General features: G+C 47.4%; 1 protein-coding gene across 1 annotated transcript in view; it reads right to left on the bottom strand.

Annotated features, from left to right (window-relative positions):
* The window catches only part of LOC139227783 (peptidyl-prolyl cis-trans isomerase FKBP5-like), a 472,122-nt gene that overhangs the window by 11,185 nt on the left and 442,703 nt on the right, over positions 1 to 18,234 (bottom strand). The window contains exons 5-6 of the mRNA XM_070858822.1: positions 2,745 to 2,901; positions 114 to 204 (exon numbers count right to left, since the gene is read on the bottom strand). Of these exons, the coding sequence (XP_070714923.1) occupies positions 114 to 204; positions 2,745 to 2,901 (248 nt within the window). The remainder of the gene's footprint in view (positions 1 to 113; positions 205 to 2,744; positions 2,902 to 18,234) is intronic.

Genomic DNA, 18,234 nt, shown 5'->3' with positions numbered 1-18,234 from the left:
TCAACCATAGTATGTGTTCTGCCCGTTTATTTAGCAGTATTATCAGGCTAAAGATGCATCACTCAAGCTTCTTCTTACTACAAGGAAACAAATACTCAGCCTTTTTCCTTCACCTTTTCAAAGTTCTTCAGCAATAGTTCATAATCTAGCTCTGCATTTGGCGGAACATTGAATCCAGGTTTTCCAAGATCTCCAAAGCCATATCTAGAACAAATAATTGAAGCCTTTCTTTTTAATTTTAACAACAAAACAAGTACATAATGTCATGAACTCCTCCCCATCCCTTACCCAGATGCCATGGGTCTCACACTAGCTTCCAGCATTTCCCAAACCCTTTCCTTCATTATTTTGGTGGGTAATCTTCAGACTGCTCTCTGACTGCTGCAGGACGCGGATCGCTGTGAGTAATAGCTGGGGCTGGGGGGGGATTCGAAAGGCCCAATGTGCACCATACGTTGAGGCCACAGCTTCTCCTCCCTGCAATACGTGTGATCCCAAAAATAACAAATAATTCTTTGCAGCTGCTAGAATTTGGGCAAAACAGCACAGCCTTGAAAGAGTTCAAAATGTTCTGTGCTCAGTTATCTGACAAGGAAGGACCGAAAGAAATAAAAACAAAAACATATGCCGGGGCGTAGGAACTTCTAAGCAGTTAAACCTGCCAGGCGTGGGCTGGGTGAGGGGGAGCTGTAGGAACAAAGCTTCTCCTGGGGACCAGTCCCTAAGTTCACTGAGAGGGAAGGGAAAGGGCGAGAACAATAATCAGACACAAGCAAGCTGAAAAAATGTAGTGTATTCACCATTGGGATCGATAGTCTCGGATTGAAGTTATACTTGATATACTAAAGTGAGTCAACCAGGCATCCTTTTTCATGTCTTCATCCTATGACAGCATTTGTGCTTGGGATGCACTGGCTGTCCCTTCCTTAACTAAAGAATGCCACCTTCGGAAGCCTTCATGCAGAAGGTTAGAGGGCACTAACAAATTGGCCAAATTAGGCAGAGTGATCATAGTCCTCATCCTTTGAGTGCTCCTCCAACGCCTTTCCTCAGTTCTGTGAGACTGCGCTCATCTTTTTCCACTCTAAGCAACCCAATTGCATCCTGCAATGGCTTCTCTTCCCGTCTCCACACTGTTACCTCTGGAGTGCACCAAGGATCTACCCACGGCTGCTTCACAACTACATGCTTCCCCTGGGCAACATAATTCAAAGATATGAGGTCAAGTTCCACATGTACTCTGAGGACACCCAACACTTTCTCACCACCTCTCGCAAAACATCCACTTGTTGTCAGCCTGCTTGTCCGACATCCAGGCTTGGATCAGCCACAATTTCTTCTAATTAATTATTGGAAAGACCATTGTCTTCGGCCCCTGCCGCAAACTCTGTACCCTAGCCATTGATTCCATCCCGCACCCTGGTCACTGTCTTTGGCTGAACCAGACTGTTCACAACGACAGCATCCTATTTTTCACCATTGCCAAGATCACAGTAACGTCGCCCATCTTTACCCTGCCTCAGCCCATCTGCTGCTGAAACCCTCATCAATGCTTTTGTTACCTCCAGACCCGACCATTCCAATGCTTTATGGCCGTCTCCCCATCTACCACCCTCCCTAAACTGGAGCTCTTCCAACTTGAGTTGCCCGTATCCTAACTTGTAGCAAGCCCCCTTCACGCATCACCCTGCACTCAAAATCATGAGGGGTCTGGACAGAGTAGAGAGAAAGAAACTGTTCCCATTGGCAGAAGAGTCGAGAAGCAGAGGACACAGATTTAAGGTGATTGGCAGAAGAACTAAAGACGACTGGAGGAAAAACGTTTTTACGCAGCAAGTGGTTATGATCTGGAATGCAATGCCCGAAAGGGTGGTGGAGGTAGACTCAATTGTGGCTTTCAAAAAGGAATTGAATAAGTACCTGAAGGTAATTTCTTTTGCAGGGCTACGGAGAAAGGGCGGGGGGTGGGACTAGCTGACGTGTTCTTGCAGAGAGCCGGCACAGGCTCGACAGGCCAAATGGCCTTATTCTGCGCTGTAACCACTCTATGATTGTATGTTGAGAGGAATGGAGCGTTCTGGTTATCCTGGACAACATTCTCCCTTCAATCAACAATATCAAAAACACTGGCCATTTAACTCATGGCTGTTTGTGGGATCTCGCTGTGAACAATAGCTGCTGCACTTGAACATTTAAACAATCACAGTGCTTCAACAAAATGTAATTGTGAGTGTTCTGATATGTTTTGGGAGGTTATAAGCTGCTACATAAATGCCAGTCTGTCTTCCTCCTTCTTTGGCCATGGGGGGCAGAATGTAGAGATATCTCAGGGTGGTGGAATCGCCACCTTTCAGAAGCAGGGACTGCAGAGTCTTAGTCTTAGAATAAGGGGCCGCCCATTTAAAACTGAGTTGGGGAGAATTTTTTCTCTCAGAGGGTTGTAAATCTATGGAATTCTCTGCCCCAGAGAGCTGCGGAGGTTGGGTTATTGAATATATTTAAGGCGGAGATAGACAGATTTTTGAACGATAAAGGAATAAGGGATTATGGGGAGCAGGCAGGGAGTGGAGCTGAGTCTATGATCAGATCAGCCATGACCTTATTAAATGGCGGAGCAGGCTCGAGGGGCCAAATGGCCGACTCCTGCGCCTATTTCTTATGTTCAGAGATTGAAATACAAAGAGGCAACTCTTTCTGTCAGGTACATTGCCCTGCAATCGCCAACATGCTCGGCTCACACTTACTTTGGTTTCAGATGGAGAATGCAATGCTCTCCTCTCTGCATTTTCTCCAAGGCTTTGTCGACTCCTATGGGAATATCTTGGTCTTCTCCCTCCCCGACCACAAACTTAACCTCACGTTGGTCAAACAATACACCACAGCTCCTACCTTCGACATAAACTGTGGGTGGGAAAAGAAAAGATTACAAAGACAACTTTGACCGTGTCCCTTCCACTGAATGCTTTACAAGATACTTTTTCATTCCAATCTATATGGATTGACTAAGAAAATGTTTTAAATCCACAGAGCTGCTAATGGATTTGAGCAGACCTCCAGCTTCTGGATAAAGGTTGGGCATTGAAAGTGACTGGAAAAGTTTAATAGAAAGTTTTAAAAGGGTATCTGCTCCCCTTTAGCATCTTACACTCCGCAGCTTTTCAGGCTGAGCGGCCTGGTGGGGAGCTGATCCCAGTTCTCTACAACTATTTTTGTTGCCTCTGTAAATCAAATGTTCCCTGATTAAAGGGGGACACCAAAAACTGACACATTAAACAAATTAAACTTGAGACACTAACAGATCAAATTAAAATTTGGTTGCCGGGGTGATGGTGCACTCCAGTCCCTCTGGCGTCCACCTCTCGCGGAAGGCTGCGAGCGTACCAGTTGACACTGCATGCTCCATCTCCAGGGACACCCTGGCTCAGATGTAACCGCGGAAGAGAGGCAGTTGGACTGAACGACCCCCTCGACCGCCCGTTGCCTGGCCCTCTTGGCCATGCCCAGGAGCAGTCCTACGAGGAGGCCTTCTGACCTGCCCGCTCCCCTCCGCACAGATCAGGAGTGTGGGACTGAAGTGAAACCAGAATTTGAGGTGCAGCCCCTTCAAATATTGGAAGAGGGGCTGCAACCTCGTACATTCAATAAAAACATGGAACACGGACTCTTCCATACCGCAGAAACTGCAGGCGGCCTGGGAGCCTATGAACCAACTAAAAAACTTATTGCACTGCTTCGTGCAACACCCTCCAGGCCAAGTCCCCAATAAATGGACGGAGGACTCCTGCATAGAGTGCACTCCATTGGGGACCCCCGCCTCCTCCGGATGGAAAGATGGTGCGCCATGGCGTGTCCGGATGGCAGACGAGGATAGCAACGTGGAGAGTGTGTAAGAGCTGAAAGGCACGGAGGGGATTTCCCGGAGGAGGCTCAAGTTGTGAGGCGCCGGCTCCCAACAGCTCTGCAAACTTGTGAGCATGCTCACAGCTACATACATTACACCAGGCAGAGCCAAGAATATGACATAGGAAACTCTCGCTTTGATTGTCACCCCACCCCTGTGGAGAGCGAGCCTCCATGCTGCGTCTGCCTATAATGGTGAGCTACCAATTTCAGCCGTGCCACACAGAGGACCATGCACACAAACCTGAACTACTACTTCGCACTATGTCACTGCACTGGCCAGCGTTGAAAACAGTCTGTACACACAACAACTTACATGTGATATTGCACTGCTCACAAAACACAATCTCTCTGAGCTCTGGGCAAATCAGTGAGCGTGCCTGCTTTCGCTTTGATATGGTCCTGGTTGCAATAGGACTTCACTTCAACAGGCTTCTGCTACTTCCTACTCGTGCTACTGGGTTTTATTTACATAGAGTATATTAACCCTGTGCACCAAACTGGAATATAAAACTCACTGCATTAACTTGTGCTTGCCAAAGAGAAATCATTTATATCGACCCACAATACACACATGCCCACATGCAGCAAGACTGGACGACAATCAGGCTTGGGCTGATAAGTGACAAGTACCATTTTCACCACACAAGTGCCAGGCAATGACTATCTCCAACAAGAGAGAGTCTAACCACTACCCCTTGACATTCAATGGAACTACCATCGCCAAATTCCCCACCATCAACATCCTGGGGGTGTCACCATTGACCAGAAACTTAACTGGACCAGCTACATAAATACTGTGTCTACAAGAGCGGGTCAGTGGCTGGGTATTCCGCAACAAGTGTCTCACCTCCTGACTCCCCAAAGCCTTTCCACCATCTACAAGACACAAGTCAGGGGTGTGATGGAATACTCTCCACTTGCCTGGATGAGGGCAGCTCCAACAACACTCAACAAGCTCAACACCATCCAGGACAAAGCAGCCCACTTGATTAGCACCTCATCCCCATCATAGGCAGTCCCTCGGAATCGAGAAAGACTTGCTTCCACTCCTGAAGTGAGTTGTTTGGTGGCTGTACAGTCTAATACAAGAGCCACAGACTCTGTCACAGGACAGTCGTTGAGGGAAGGGGTGGGTGGGACTGGTTTGCCGCACACTCGTTCCGCTGCCTGCGCTTGATTTCTGCTCTCAGCGTTGAGACTCAAAGTGCTCAATGTCCTCCCGAATGCACTTTCTCCACTTAGGGCAGTCTTTGGCTAGGGACTCCCAGGTGTCAGTGGTGATGTCGCACTTTTTCAGGGAGGTTTTGAGGGTGTCCTTGTAACGTTTCCGCTGCCACTTTTGACTCGTTTGCCCTGAAGGAGCTCCGCATAAAGCATTTGCTTTGGGAGTCTCATGTCTGGTATGCGAATGATGTGGCCTGCCCAGCGAAACTGATCGAGTGTGGTCAGTGCTTCAATGCTGGGGATGTTAGCCTGGATGAGGACACTGATGTTGGCGTGCCTGTCTTCCCAGGGGATTTGCAGGATCTTGTGGAGACATCGTTGGTGATATATCTCCAGCGACTTGAGGTGTCTTCTGTACATTGTCCATGCCGCTGATCCATACAGGAGGGTGGGTATTACTACAGCCCTGTAGACCATGAGCTTGGTGGTGGATTTGAGGGCCTGGTCTTCGAACACTCTTTTCCTCAGGTGGCCGAAGGCTGCACTGGTGCACTGGAGGCGGTACTGAATCTCCGCATCAATGTCTGCTTTTGTTGATAAGAGGCTCCCGAGGAATGGGGGCCGTGCCGTGGATCTTGATGACTGGGGGGGCAGTGCTGTGTGGCGAGGACAGGCTGGTGGAACACCTATGTCTTACGGATGTTTAGCGTAAGGCCCATGCTTTCGTATGTCTCAGTAAATATGTCGATTATATCCTGGAGTTCAGCCTCAGAATGTGCACAACGCAGGCATCGTTCGCGTACTGTAGCTCAACGACAGAGGTTAGGATGGTCTTGGACCTGGTCTGGCGATAGCGAAGGTTGAACAGCTTCCCAGTAGTTCTGTAGTTTAGTTCCACTCCAGCAGGGAGCTTGTTGATTGTGAAGTGGAGCATGGTAGCGAGGAAGATTGAGAAGAGGGTTGGGGGCGATGACGCAGCCCTGATTGAACCTGGTCCGGACGTGGATTGGGTCTGTAACGGATCCATTGGTAAGGATCACGGCCTGCATGTCATCATGGAGCAGACGAAGGATGTCGACAAACTTTTGGGGGCATCCGAAACGGAGGAGGACGCTCCATAGACCCTCGCAGTTGACAGTATCAAAGGCCTTTGTAAGGTCGAAAAAGGCCATGTATAAAGGCTGGCGCTGCTCCCTGCATTTTTCCTGCAGCTGTTGTGCTGCAAAGATCATGTCCGTTCTGCCCCGTAGGGGCCGAAATCCACATTGTGACTCTGGGAGGAGCTCCTCGGCCATAGGGAGAAGACGGCTGAGGAGAACTCTAGCCACAACCTTCCCAGTGACTGATAGCAGGGAGCTTCCCCTGTAATTGCCACAGTCGGACTTGTCCCCTTTTTTAAAGATGGTCACGATCACTGCACCTCTGAGATCTCCCGGCATGCTCTCCTCCCTCAAAGACTCCCCCTGCAGGGTTATCAAACCCTCATGATTCTTCGACTCACCCTGTCCCGGAACCAATGCGCCATAGTCATCAGTGCCCCAACACTCGATGCAACGGATAAGACCAAAGAGGGTTTTTATTCCAACCTCAAGACATCCCTGTCCTGTGTCCCTGCGGGTGACAAATTGATCCTCCTAGGTGACGTCAATGCCAGGGTCGGCAAAGACACAGCCCTCTGGGGAGGCGTGATTGGCGGAGAGGGGGTAGTGAAAGCCAACTCCAGCGGTACCCTACTCCTGACAAAATGTCTAGAACATGAACTCCTCATCACCAATATCCTGTTCCACCAGAGAGACAAATTTAATGCATCGTGGCAACACCCTTGCTCCAAACACTGGCACCTGCTCGACTATGTCATCGTCCGAGCCAGGGATCGCAAGGATGTGCGCATCACCCGCGTCATGACAGGAGCTGATGACTGCTGGACGGACCACCGCCTAATCCGATCCATCATCAACATTAACATAGTCCCAAAGCAGAGGGGACAGCAGAAGCAGTGCTGCAAAAAAGTCAATGCCGAGGCACTTAAAGACCCAGCTAAGAGAGCCCTACATAGCCGGCGCCTTAATGACCCGGAGATGCTGAATGTCCACAGTGCTTGGACTGCCCTCCAGGCCTCCATAACCAGTGCCTGTGATGAGACATTTGGTCACTCAACCAGAAAACACCAGGATTGGTTTGATGAGAATGATCAGGAGATCCAAGAATTAATAGATCGCAAGTGCAGAGCATTTCTGAGCCTCAACAACAACCCAACTCGGGAGCAGCAAAGCAACATTACAGATGGCTCAAGGCTGAGGTCCAACAAAAACCCGGGACCTAAAGAACAGATGGTGGATGGAGAAAGCACAGGAGATAAAACAACTGGCCTATAGCCATGATATGCGAGGATTCTTCATCGCAGTCAAGGCTACCTTCGGTCCAAACACCCAAGGCCCCACGCCACTGCTGGCCAAGAACGGGAAATCACTCATCAAGGACACCACCGACTGTCAGGGCCCACTGGAAGGAGCACTTCAAAGATCTCCTCAATCGAGACTCTGCCTTTGACTCGAGTGTTCTCGACTCCATCCCGCAGCATGCGACCCGCCACTACCTCAGTGAAACCCCAACATTGCATGAGATAGAAAAAGCCATAAAACAGCTCAAGAACAACAAGGCTTCGGGAGCGGATGGAATCCCTGCTGAGGCACTAAAGTATGGCGGAGAGGCACCTTCAACATTCACTCCCTCCACCACCGGCGCACCATGGCTGCAGTGTGTACCATCTACAAGATGCACTGCAGCAACTCTTCTTCGGCAGCACCTCCCAAACTCACAACCACCACCACCTAGAAGGACAAGGACAGCGGGTGCATGGGATCGCCATCATCTGCAAGTTCCCCTCCAAGTCACACACCAAGCTGACTTGGAAATATATCGGCATTCCTTCATCGTCACTGGGTCAAAATCCTGGAACTCCCTCCCTAACAGCGCTGTGGGAGTACCCTCACCACACGGACTGCAGCGGTTCAAGGTGGCGGCTCACCACCACCTTCTCAAGGGCAATGGTGGATTGGCAATAAATGTTGGCATTGCCAGCAATGCCCACATCCCATGAACGAATAAAAAAAAGCATTTATGCACACAACACACAAATAGACACACAGACACACACATAGACATTCAAAATACCCACACAGACACTCATATGGACATTCACACTTACATACATGGATATGAACATACGAACAATGACAGACAAGCAAAGACCCTCTGGTCCATCCAGCCTGCCCCACACAATTGTGATGCCTTGTGTATCACAATATTTACACTCTATCTCAACCCAACCAAAACCAGGTGATCTCCTGGAAGAGCAAAAAACCAGCTAAAATCCCGGATCAATTTTGGGGAAAGAAATCTGGGAAATTCCTCTCTGGCCAATTTCGGTGATCAAAACTAGTCCAGGAGATCACTCTGACCCTGACTTCCCTGCAGTACCTACCCTTCTGTAAGAGCTCATCTCTGCCCCAGACAGAAACAGGTCCAGCTTTCCTTTGAAGGAATTCAGCAAATCAGCATCTACTGCACAAGACGGCAGTCTGTTCCAGAGATCCTCTATTCTCTGGGAAAAGACCCACCTCCCGACATCTAACCCAGATCTGGCCTTGTACAACTTGTGACTCCTGGTCCTCCCTAACCTGTTTAATTGGAACAAACTCTCAGCTGGAACACAATCTGTTCCCTTCATCATTTTATAAACCTCAATCAGATCATCCCTAAGTCTACACTTCTCTAAAGTGGAGAATCCCAACTCTGGATCTATCTTGATAACTAAGATGCCAAAGCCTCAATACCATCCAAGTGAGGGGCTGGTGATAATCCACACGAGGGCCTTGCACATGTAGTGATAATACACACAGGGTCACCCTCACACAGTGATAACACACACAGGGTCACCCAGACACAGTGATAACACATACAGGGTCTCACACACACAGTGATAACACACACAGGGTCACACACACAGGGTCTCACCACTCGGTGATAACACACATACGGTGATAAACCAACACTAATCTTGTAGAACACATGCCTCTAATTTAACACTTAATTAGGACTCACACTGAAGATGAAGAAAAGTTGGTGACTAATGATGAAATCGCAGTCTGGTAGAGTACGAGGGGTCTTTTGGAAATGGAGTTGACGTCCATTTTTAACACAGTAACAGAAAGAAAGAACTTGCATTTTGATAGCACCTTTCATCACCTGAGAATGCCCCTAAGAGCTTTCCAGCCAATAAGGTACTTTTGAAATGTAGTCACTGTTGTAATGTAGGAAACGCAGCAGCCAATCTGCTCACAGCGTGAACCAAAAACAGCACTGAGACACATAATGCGTATTTTAGTGATGTTGGTTGAGGAATAAATATTGGCCAGGATACTGGGAGTACTCCCTTGCTCTTTTTGAATCCTGCCATGGGAAGACGGGGAATTGACTAAACACCTTATCTGGAAGACATCACTTCTAACTAGGCAGCACGCCCTCACTGCTTCACTGAGTGCCAGCCTAGAATATGTACGCAAGTCTGTGCAGTGGGGCCATCTTATATATCCATCCAGAACAGGCCTACACGGCCCTCCAATGCTGCATCTAGTTGTTTTTCAAATGATTCCATGGTGTTCAATAGTCCATTCCAGCTGTTGATCACCCTCTGATAGTAATCCTAGAGTTATCTTTCTCTAGTTTGATTACAAGTCCCCTCGTCCTGCTCTTATTTAATGTAGTATTCCAAATTAATCTTTTCCATACCATTTTATACCTCATAGCTCAATTAAATCAGCACTCAGATGCTTCCTTTAGGACCAAGGAGTGAAATTGGACATGGGCGGGATGTAAAACAGCTGGAATTGCATCGGTCGCCTGTTCGAAGCCCTGCCCAATATTCAGTTCCACTGTCCTCAATAGAACTGAATATCAAGCATGTCGTATAATGGTTGGCAAATGCAATACCCTCAGTTTTGTGTCCCCGCCCATATACAATTTCATCCCCATAGTCTTTCCCAAGGTCAGACCACACATTGAGTACTCATAACTCCAGTCCAGACCGCCGACGCTAGGGATCATCTCCGTGGTTCTCCTCTGCATGATCTCCAGTGCTTGAATGTCTTCCTTGTGACTCAGCAGCTAGAACTAGACCCAGTGCTCAAGGTGTGGTCTGAACAGACCAGACACAGTACTCAAGGTGTGGTCTGACCAGTATCGGACACAATACTCAAGGTGTGGTCTGACCAGTATCAGACCCAGTACTCAAGGTGTGGTCTGACCAGTATTGGACACAATACTCAAGGTGTGGTCTGACTCGTATCGGACCCAGTACTCAAGGTGTGGTCTGACTCGTATCGGACCCAGTACTCAAGGTGTGGTCTGGCCAGTGTCGGACACAGTACTCAAGGTGTGATCTGACCAGTATCGGACACAGTACTCAAGGTGTGGTCTGACCAGTATCGGACCCAGTACTCAAGGTATGGTCTGACTAGTATCGGACGCAGTACTCAAGGTGTGGTCTGACCAGTATCGGACACAGTACTCAAGGTGTGGTCTGATCAGTATCGGACCCAGTACTCAAGGAGTGGTCTGACCAGTGTCGGACACAGTACTCAAGGTGTGGTCTGACCAGTATTGGACACAATACTCAAGGTGTGGTCTGACCAGTATCAGACCCAGTACTCAAGGTGTGGTCTGACCAGTATTGGACACAATACTCAAGGTGTGGTCTGACCAGTATTGGACACAATACTCAAGGTGTGGTCTGACTCGTATCGGACCCAGTACTCAAGGTGTTGTCTGGCCAGTATCGGACACAGTACTCAAGTTGTGGTCTGACCAGTATTGGACACAATACTCAAGGTGTGGTCTAATTCGTATCGGACCCAGTACTCAAGGTGTAGTCTGGCCAGTGTCGGACACATTACTCATGGTGTGGTCTGACCAGTATCGGACACAATACTCAAGGTGTGGTCTGACCAGTATCGGACACAGTACTCAAAGTGTGGTCTGACCAGTATCAGACCCAGTACTCAAGGTGTGGTCTGACCAGTATTGGACACAATACTCAAGGTGTGGTCTGACTCGTATCGGACCCAGTACTCAAGGTGTGGTCTGACTCGTATCGGACCCAGTACTCAAGGTGTGGTCTGGCCAGTGTCGGACACAGTACTCAAGGTGTGATCTGACCAGTATCGGACACAGTACTCAAGGTGTGGTCTGACCAGTATCGGACCCAGTACTCAAGGTATGGTCTGACTAGTATCGGACGCAGTACTCAAGGTGTGGTCTGACCAGTATCGGACACAGTACTCAAGGTGTGGTCTGATCAGTATCGGACCCAGTACTCAAGGAGTGGTCTGACCAGTGTCGGACACAGTACTCAAGGTGTGGTCTGACCAGTATTGGACACAATACTCAAGGTGTGGTCTGACCAGTATCAGACCCAGTACTCAAGGTGTGGTCTGACCAGTATTGGACACAATACTCAAGGTGTGGTCTGACCAGTATTGGACACAATACTCAAGGTGTGGTCTGACTCGTATCGGACCCAGTACTCAAGGTGTTGTCTGGCCAGTATCGGACACAGTACTCAAGTTGTGGTCTGACCAGTATTGGACACAATACTCAAGGTGTGGTCTAATTCGTATCGGACCCAGTACTCAAGGTGTAGTCTGGCCAGTGTCGGACACATTACTCATGGTGTGGTCTGACCAGTATCGGACACAATACTCAAGGTGTGGTCTGACCAGTATCGGACACAGTACTCAAAGTGTGGTCTGACCAGTATCAGACCCAGTACTCAAGGTGTGGTCTGACCAGTATCGGACCCAGTACTCAAGGTGTGGTCTGACCAGTATCGGACACAGTACTCAAGGTGTGGTCTGACCAGTATCGGACACAGTACTCAAGGTGTGGTCTGACCAGTATCGGACCTAGTTCTCAAGGTGTGGTCTGACCAGAACTGGACACAGTACTCAAGGTGTGGTCTGACCAGAACTGGACACAGTACTCAAGGTGTGGTCTGACCAGTATCAGACCCAGTACTCAAGGTGTGGTCTGACCAGTATCAGACCCAGTACTCAAGGTGTGGTCTGACCAGTATCGGACACAGTACTCAAGGTGTGGTCTGACCAGTATCGGACACAGTACTCAAGGTGCAGCAATGATAGAATAAAGAGAAACAAGAAACGATCTTAAAATGTGACAGTTTGAAACATCTCTGAACGAGGCCCCTCAGTTGTTTTACTGTTTACTTGTAGAAAAAAACAATAGCAAATTATTTTGAAAATTATTTCCAGACCTACCACCTATAATACAAAAGGCTTTCAACAAAATTATAATTTCAAGGGACGGCAAAACAATACCTGAAGAATTTCCAACTTGTTTTTCAACAACCAGTTGGGGGAGGGCAGCCACCTGCGGTGAAGGGAGGGGTTCTTTCCTCCATAATAGGGGAGCGCAAAACAAACCGCACACACGCAAATAGTTTAACACTGCTCATGGGAACCCCCTCCCCGGACCCCAGGAAGCAAATTGCCACGTGCTAATGAGTACTAGAATATAAGGATAGAGAGGATGAATGCGTGGCTGGAGAGTTGGTGTCGGAGGGACGGCTTTAAATTCCTAAGGCATTGGGACCGCTTCTGGCGGAGATGGGACCTGTACAAACCAGACGGGTTGCACCTCAACAGCGCCGGGACCAATATCCTCGCGGGGAGTTTGCTAGTGCAGTTGGCAGCGGGATGGGAACCTGAGAACAAATTCAAGAGGGAAGGCAATAAAACCGAAATTTGATAGCAAGAATGTAGACAATGAATCTGTAAGACAGAGGAAATAAGAGTTAGTAAGTAGTAATCAAGGAGGCCTTCCTGTGCTAAATTGTATGTACTTTAATGCAATGAATATAGCGAATAAGGTGGATGAGCTAAGAGCACAGGTAGACACTTGGGAGTATGACATTATAGCCATTACAGAGACATGACTGAAAGAGGGGCAGTTTTGGCAGCTCAATATTCCTGGTTTAAAAATTTTTAAACAAGATAGAGAGGGAGGTAGAAAAAGGGGGGGCGGTGTTATGGTACTGATTAAAGAAACTATTACAGTGGTGAGGAGGGATGATATGTTAGAGGGATCATCAAATGAGGCCATATGAGTCGAATTGAAAAATAAAAAAGGGACAATCACACTGCTGGGCATGCCCTAAACAGTGGGAGGGAGATAGAAGAGCAAATATGTAGGCAAATTGCTGTGAAGTCCAAAAACCAAAGAGCAGTAATAGTAGGGGATTTTAACTATCCTAATATTGATTGGGGCAAATATAGTGTGCAGGGTATAGAGGGTGCAGAATTCTTAAAATGCATTCAAGAGAACTTTTTTAATCAGTATGTAACAAGAGAGGGGGCAGTTTTGGATTTAGTTTTGGGGGATTGAAGCTGGGCAGGTGGAAGGGGTATCAGTGGGAGAGCACTTGGGTGCTAGTGACCATAATTCAGTCAGATTCAAGGTAGTTATGGATAAGGACAAGGATAGGCCAGGAATAAAAGTCCCAAATTGGGGAAAAGTTAACTTTGCTAAGTTGAGAAGTGATTTGGCCATAGTGGACTGGAAACAGCTACTTGAAGGTAAATCAGTGTCGGAACAGTGGGAAGCATTCAAGGAGGAGATCTGGAGGGCTCAGGCCAAACATGTGCCCTTAAAGAAAAAGGGTGGGAATAACAATTCTCGAGCCCCCTGGATGTCTAGGGACATACAGGGGAGGATAAAGAAAAAAAGGGAAGCTTATGTCATATACCAACGGCTAAATACTATAGAATCTTTGGAGGAATATAGAAAGTTCAGAGGTAAAATTAAAAAGAATATTAGGAATGCTAAGAGAGAGCATGAAAAATTCTTGGCAAGTAAAATTAAGGAAAACCCAAAGATGTTCTATAAATATATTAAGAGCAAAAGGATAACTAAAGAAAGGGTAGGGCCTATTCGAGACCATGAGGGTAATCTCTGTGTGGTGGCGGAAGATGTTGATATGGTTCTTAATGAATACTTTGCGTCTGTTTTCACAAAAGAAAGGGGCAATACAGATACTGCTATCGAGGAGGAGTGTGAAATTCTGGATGAAATAAGCATAGTGAAAGAGAAGGTATTAAGGGGTTTAGCAGGTTTGAAAGTAAGTCCCCAGGCCCAGATGAAATGCATCCCAGGCTGTTGAGCGAAGTAAAAGAGGAAATAGCAGAGGCCTTGACCATCTTTTTCCAGTCCTCTTTGGATTTGGGCATGGTGCCAGAGGACTGGAGGACTGCTAATGTGGTAACCTTGTTTCAGAAGGGAGAAAGGGATAAGCCGAGTAATTACAGGCCTGTCGGCCTAACCTCCGTGGTTGGGAAAATTATTGGAAAAAATCTTGAAAGGCAAGATAAATCTACATTTAGAAAGGCAAGGATTAATAAGGGACAGTCAGCACAGATTTGTTAAGAGAAGATCGTGTTTGACTAACCTGATTGAATTTTTTGAGGAGGTAACCAGAAGGATCGATGAGGGTAGTGCGTACGATGTAGTGTATATGGACTTTAGCAAAGCTTTTGATAAGGTCCCACATGGTAGACTGGTCATGAAGGTAAAAGTCCATGGGATCCAAGGCAAAGTGACAAGTAGGATCCAAAATTGGTTTAGAGGTAGGAAGCAAAGGGTACTGGTTGATCTATGTTTTTGTGACTGGAAGGATGTTTCCAGTAGGGTTCCACAGGGCTCAGTACTGAGTCCCTTGCTTTTTTTGGTATACATCAATGATCTAGATTTGAATATAAGGAGTATGATTAAGAAGTTTGCAGATGGCACTAAAATTGGCTGTGTGGGTGATAATGAAGAGGCAAGTCATGGGCTGCAGTAGGATATCAGTCTACTGGTCAGGTGGGCAGAACAGTGGCAAATGGAATTTAATTCGGAGAAGTGTGAGGTAATGCACTTTGGGAGGGCTAATAAGTAAAGGGTATACACATTAAATGGTAGGCCACTTAATAGTGTAGATGAACAAAGGGAACTTGGAGTGCTTGTCCACAGATCCCTGAAAGTAGCAGGCCAGTTGGATAAGGTCATTAAGAAGGCATACGGAATGCTTGCCTTTATTGGCCGAGGCATAGAATACAAGAGCGGGAAGGTTATGCTTAAGTTATATAATACTCTGGTTAGGTCACAGCTGGAATACTGCATGCAGTTCTGGTCTCTGTGTTATAGGAAGGGCGTGATTGCACTAGAGAGGGTGCAGAGGAGATTTACTAGAATGCTACCTGGAATGGAAAATATTAGCTATGGGGACAGATTGAATAGGCTGGGTTTGTTCTCATTGGAACAGAGGAGGCTGAGAGGAGACCTCATTGAGATGTATAAAATTTTGAGGGGCCTGGATATAGTGGATAGCAAGGGTCTATTTCCCTTGGTGGAGTGGTCAATTATGAGGGGACATAGTTTTAAGGTGAGTGGTGGAAGGTTTAGAGGGGATTTGAAGGGAAGCTTCTTCATGCAGAGGGTTGTGGAGGTGTGGAACTCACTGCCTGGAAGGGTGGTGGATGCAGAAACTCTCACCACATTTAAAAGGTGCTTGGATGGGCACTTGAAGTGCCGTGACCTGCAGGGTTACTGACCTAGAGCTGGTAAGTGGGATTAGATTGGATAACCTCCTGTTGGCTGGCGCAGATACGATGATAAGTACTGCAGGGAATCGAATACGGCCCCGGTGATCTCCTGGACTCGTTTCAATCGCCTGGATGGGTTGGAGAGGAATTTTCCCAGATTTTTTTCCCCAATTGGCCTGGGTTTTTATTTGTTTTTTTGCCTCTCCCAGGAGATCACATGGCTCCAGTTGGGGTGGAGCGTAGAATGTTGCGGTGTAAGGGGTGTCGCAGTTGTGTGGGGCGGACTGGTTAGGCTGGGTGCTCTTTATCTTTCCACCATTGTTCATTGTTCATAGGTTTATATGTAACCTTCAGGGCTGCTGACTGAGGGCTGTGTGGCTCTATGTCGGCCGACGCGGACACAATGGGCAGAAATGGCTTCCTTCTGCGCTGTAAATTTCTATGCTTCTATATGCGGTGTCTCTGGTGTCTCCCTGTGCAGGGATTCGGCAACAGGCCCATCAAGCGAATCCATTATCTCCTCTCCCAGGAGTATGTTGTCCACACACACCATGAATACAATTGTCCTCACAGCAATGCATGTGAACATTTCTTGGTCACCTGCAACGAGATGGTACATTGCTTAATATCTCCGGTCGTCCGGCTAATTGGCCTAATGGGACAACAGATTCTTTAAACAGATCGTGATTGGTGACATTCCCCAAAGTAGCTCATCTGGATTTAAGGGCTCCGAGTGTTAGATTATGAGGAGTGGTTACATAAATGAGGCTTGTATTCCCTGGAATATAGGTTAAGGGGTGATTTGATTGATGTGTTTAGGATTTTGAAAGGAACTGATAGCGTAGATAGAAACTTTTTCTGCTGTGTGAATTCACTTAACTCAATCCAGAAATCCGTTCCATAAAGAAAGAAAATGATCAAAAATCCTGAAACTTGACAAAAGGGTAATGAAAAGCCTTTCCAAGGTATGCCCCTCTGCTCCTGGTCTTCTTCCTCTGAACATCATAAGTATGAAGATATTCCCAAAGGAAAGCCCATGGTCCAAGTTTAAACTGCGCCACAAGCCTTGGCATAAACACTAAAAATAAATTGGAGCTAGACAAACATTAAAAAAACATATTATTATACCCTTGGCTGCTTCAAAACTCCAAGCCAAAAAAGGTCACCTTTAAAGGTGAGCCTCCTGTGAGCATTCAATCCAGCAATCTCCAGCAGCTGTTATACGTGGGCAGATTATATATTCGTCACATTATTGCTATGAACAAGACATGTCAGCACCGAACTCCATGTTATTGTAATAAGTGTCAGCCATGGCTCAGTGGATGGGGCTCTTGCCTCTGAGTCAGAAGATCAAGGCCAACTTCAGAGACTTGAGCACAAATATCTAGGCTGAAACTGCAATACAGTACTGAGGGAGTGCTGTACTGTTAGAGGTGCCGTCTTTCAGATGAGACGTTAAACCGAGGTCCCGTCTGCCCTTTCAGATGGATGTAAAAGGTCCACGGCGCTATTCGAAGAAAAGTAGGGGAGTTCTCCCCAGTGTCCTGGCCAATATTTAACTCTCAACCAACACCTAAAAAATGCAGATCATCTGATCATTTATCGCATTGTTGTACATCATTGGTCAGTAAGCACTGACCACACTTGATCAGCTCCGCTGGGCAGGCCACATAGTTTGCATGCCAGACACAAGTATCCCAAAGCAAGTGCTCTACTTGGAACTCCTTCACGGCAAACCAGCCAAAGGTGGGCAGAGGAAACGTTACAAGGACACCCTCAAAGCCTCCCTGATAAAGTGCAGCATCCCCACTGGCATCTGGGAGTCCCTGGCCAAAGACCACCCAATGTGGAGAAAGTGCATCCAGGAGGGCGCTGAGCACCTTGAGTCTTGTTGCCGAGAGCATGCAGAAATCAAGCGCTGGCAGCGGAAAGAGCATGCAGAAAACCAGTCCCACCCTCCCTTTCCCTCAACGACTATCTGTCCCACCCGTGACAGAGACTGTGGTTCTCGTATTCGACTGTTCAGCCACCTAAGGACTCATGTTAAGAGTGGAAGCAAGTCCGAGAGACTGCCTATGATGATTGGCTGTAAAGCGCTTTGAGACATCCTGAGGTTGTGAAAGGAGCTATATAAATGCAAGTTTTTCTTTCTTTAAAGTTCTTGCCCGCTTTTGGCCCATAGTCTCTCCGCATCTGGTGGTGATTCAGTGAGAAGCATTCACCGCCCTAAACCCCTGACCGCCCATTGAGCTGGCTCCATCATCGATGGGGCGCAAACCATTGGAAAATCAATTTTGTAACGTACTTCATGGAGTGGTTAAGGGTGTAACCATGAGACAGCGGCGGGGGAGGGGAGAGACTGCATACATTGGAGCAGTGTCGAAGGCAGCTGGGAGGCATAAGGAGAGAAAACAAGCAAAGCTCACAGTCCCGCTCCCCTCACCAGCACAAAGAAAAACTCAAATTGTTGGCTCTAAAATCACGCAGCGCTAAAACTTTCCACAACTACACA

This window comes from Pristiophorus japonicus, chromosome 17 (genome assembly GCF_044704955.1).
Source record: "Pristiophorus japonicus isolate sPriJap1 chromosome 17, sPriJap1.hap1, whole genome shotgun sequence".
In the NCBI taxonomy this organism is placed as follows: domain Eukaryota; kingdom Metazoa; phylum Chordata; class Chondrichthyes; family Pristiophoridae; genus Pristiophorus; species Pristiophorus japonicus.
The sequence above is the reverse complement of the archived record's forward strand: the minus strand, read 5'-3'. Positions and strand labels throughout refer to the sequence as shown.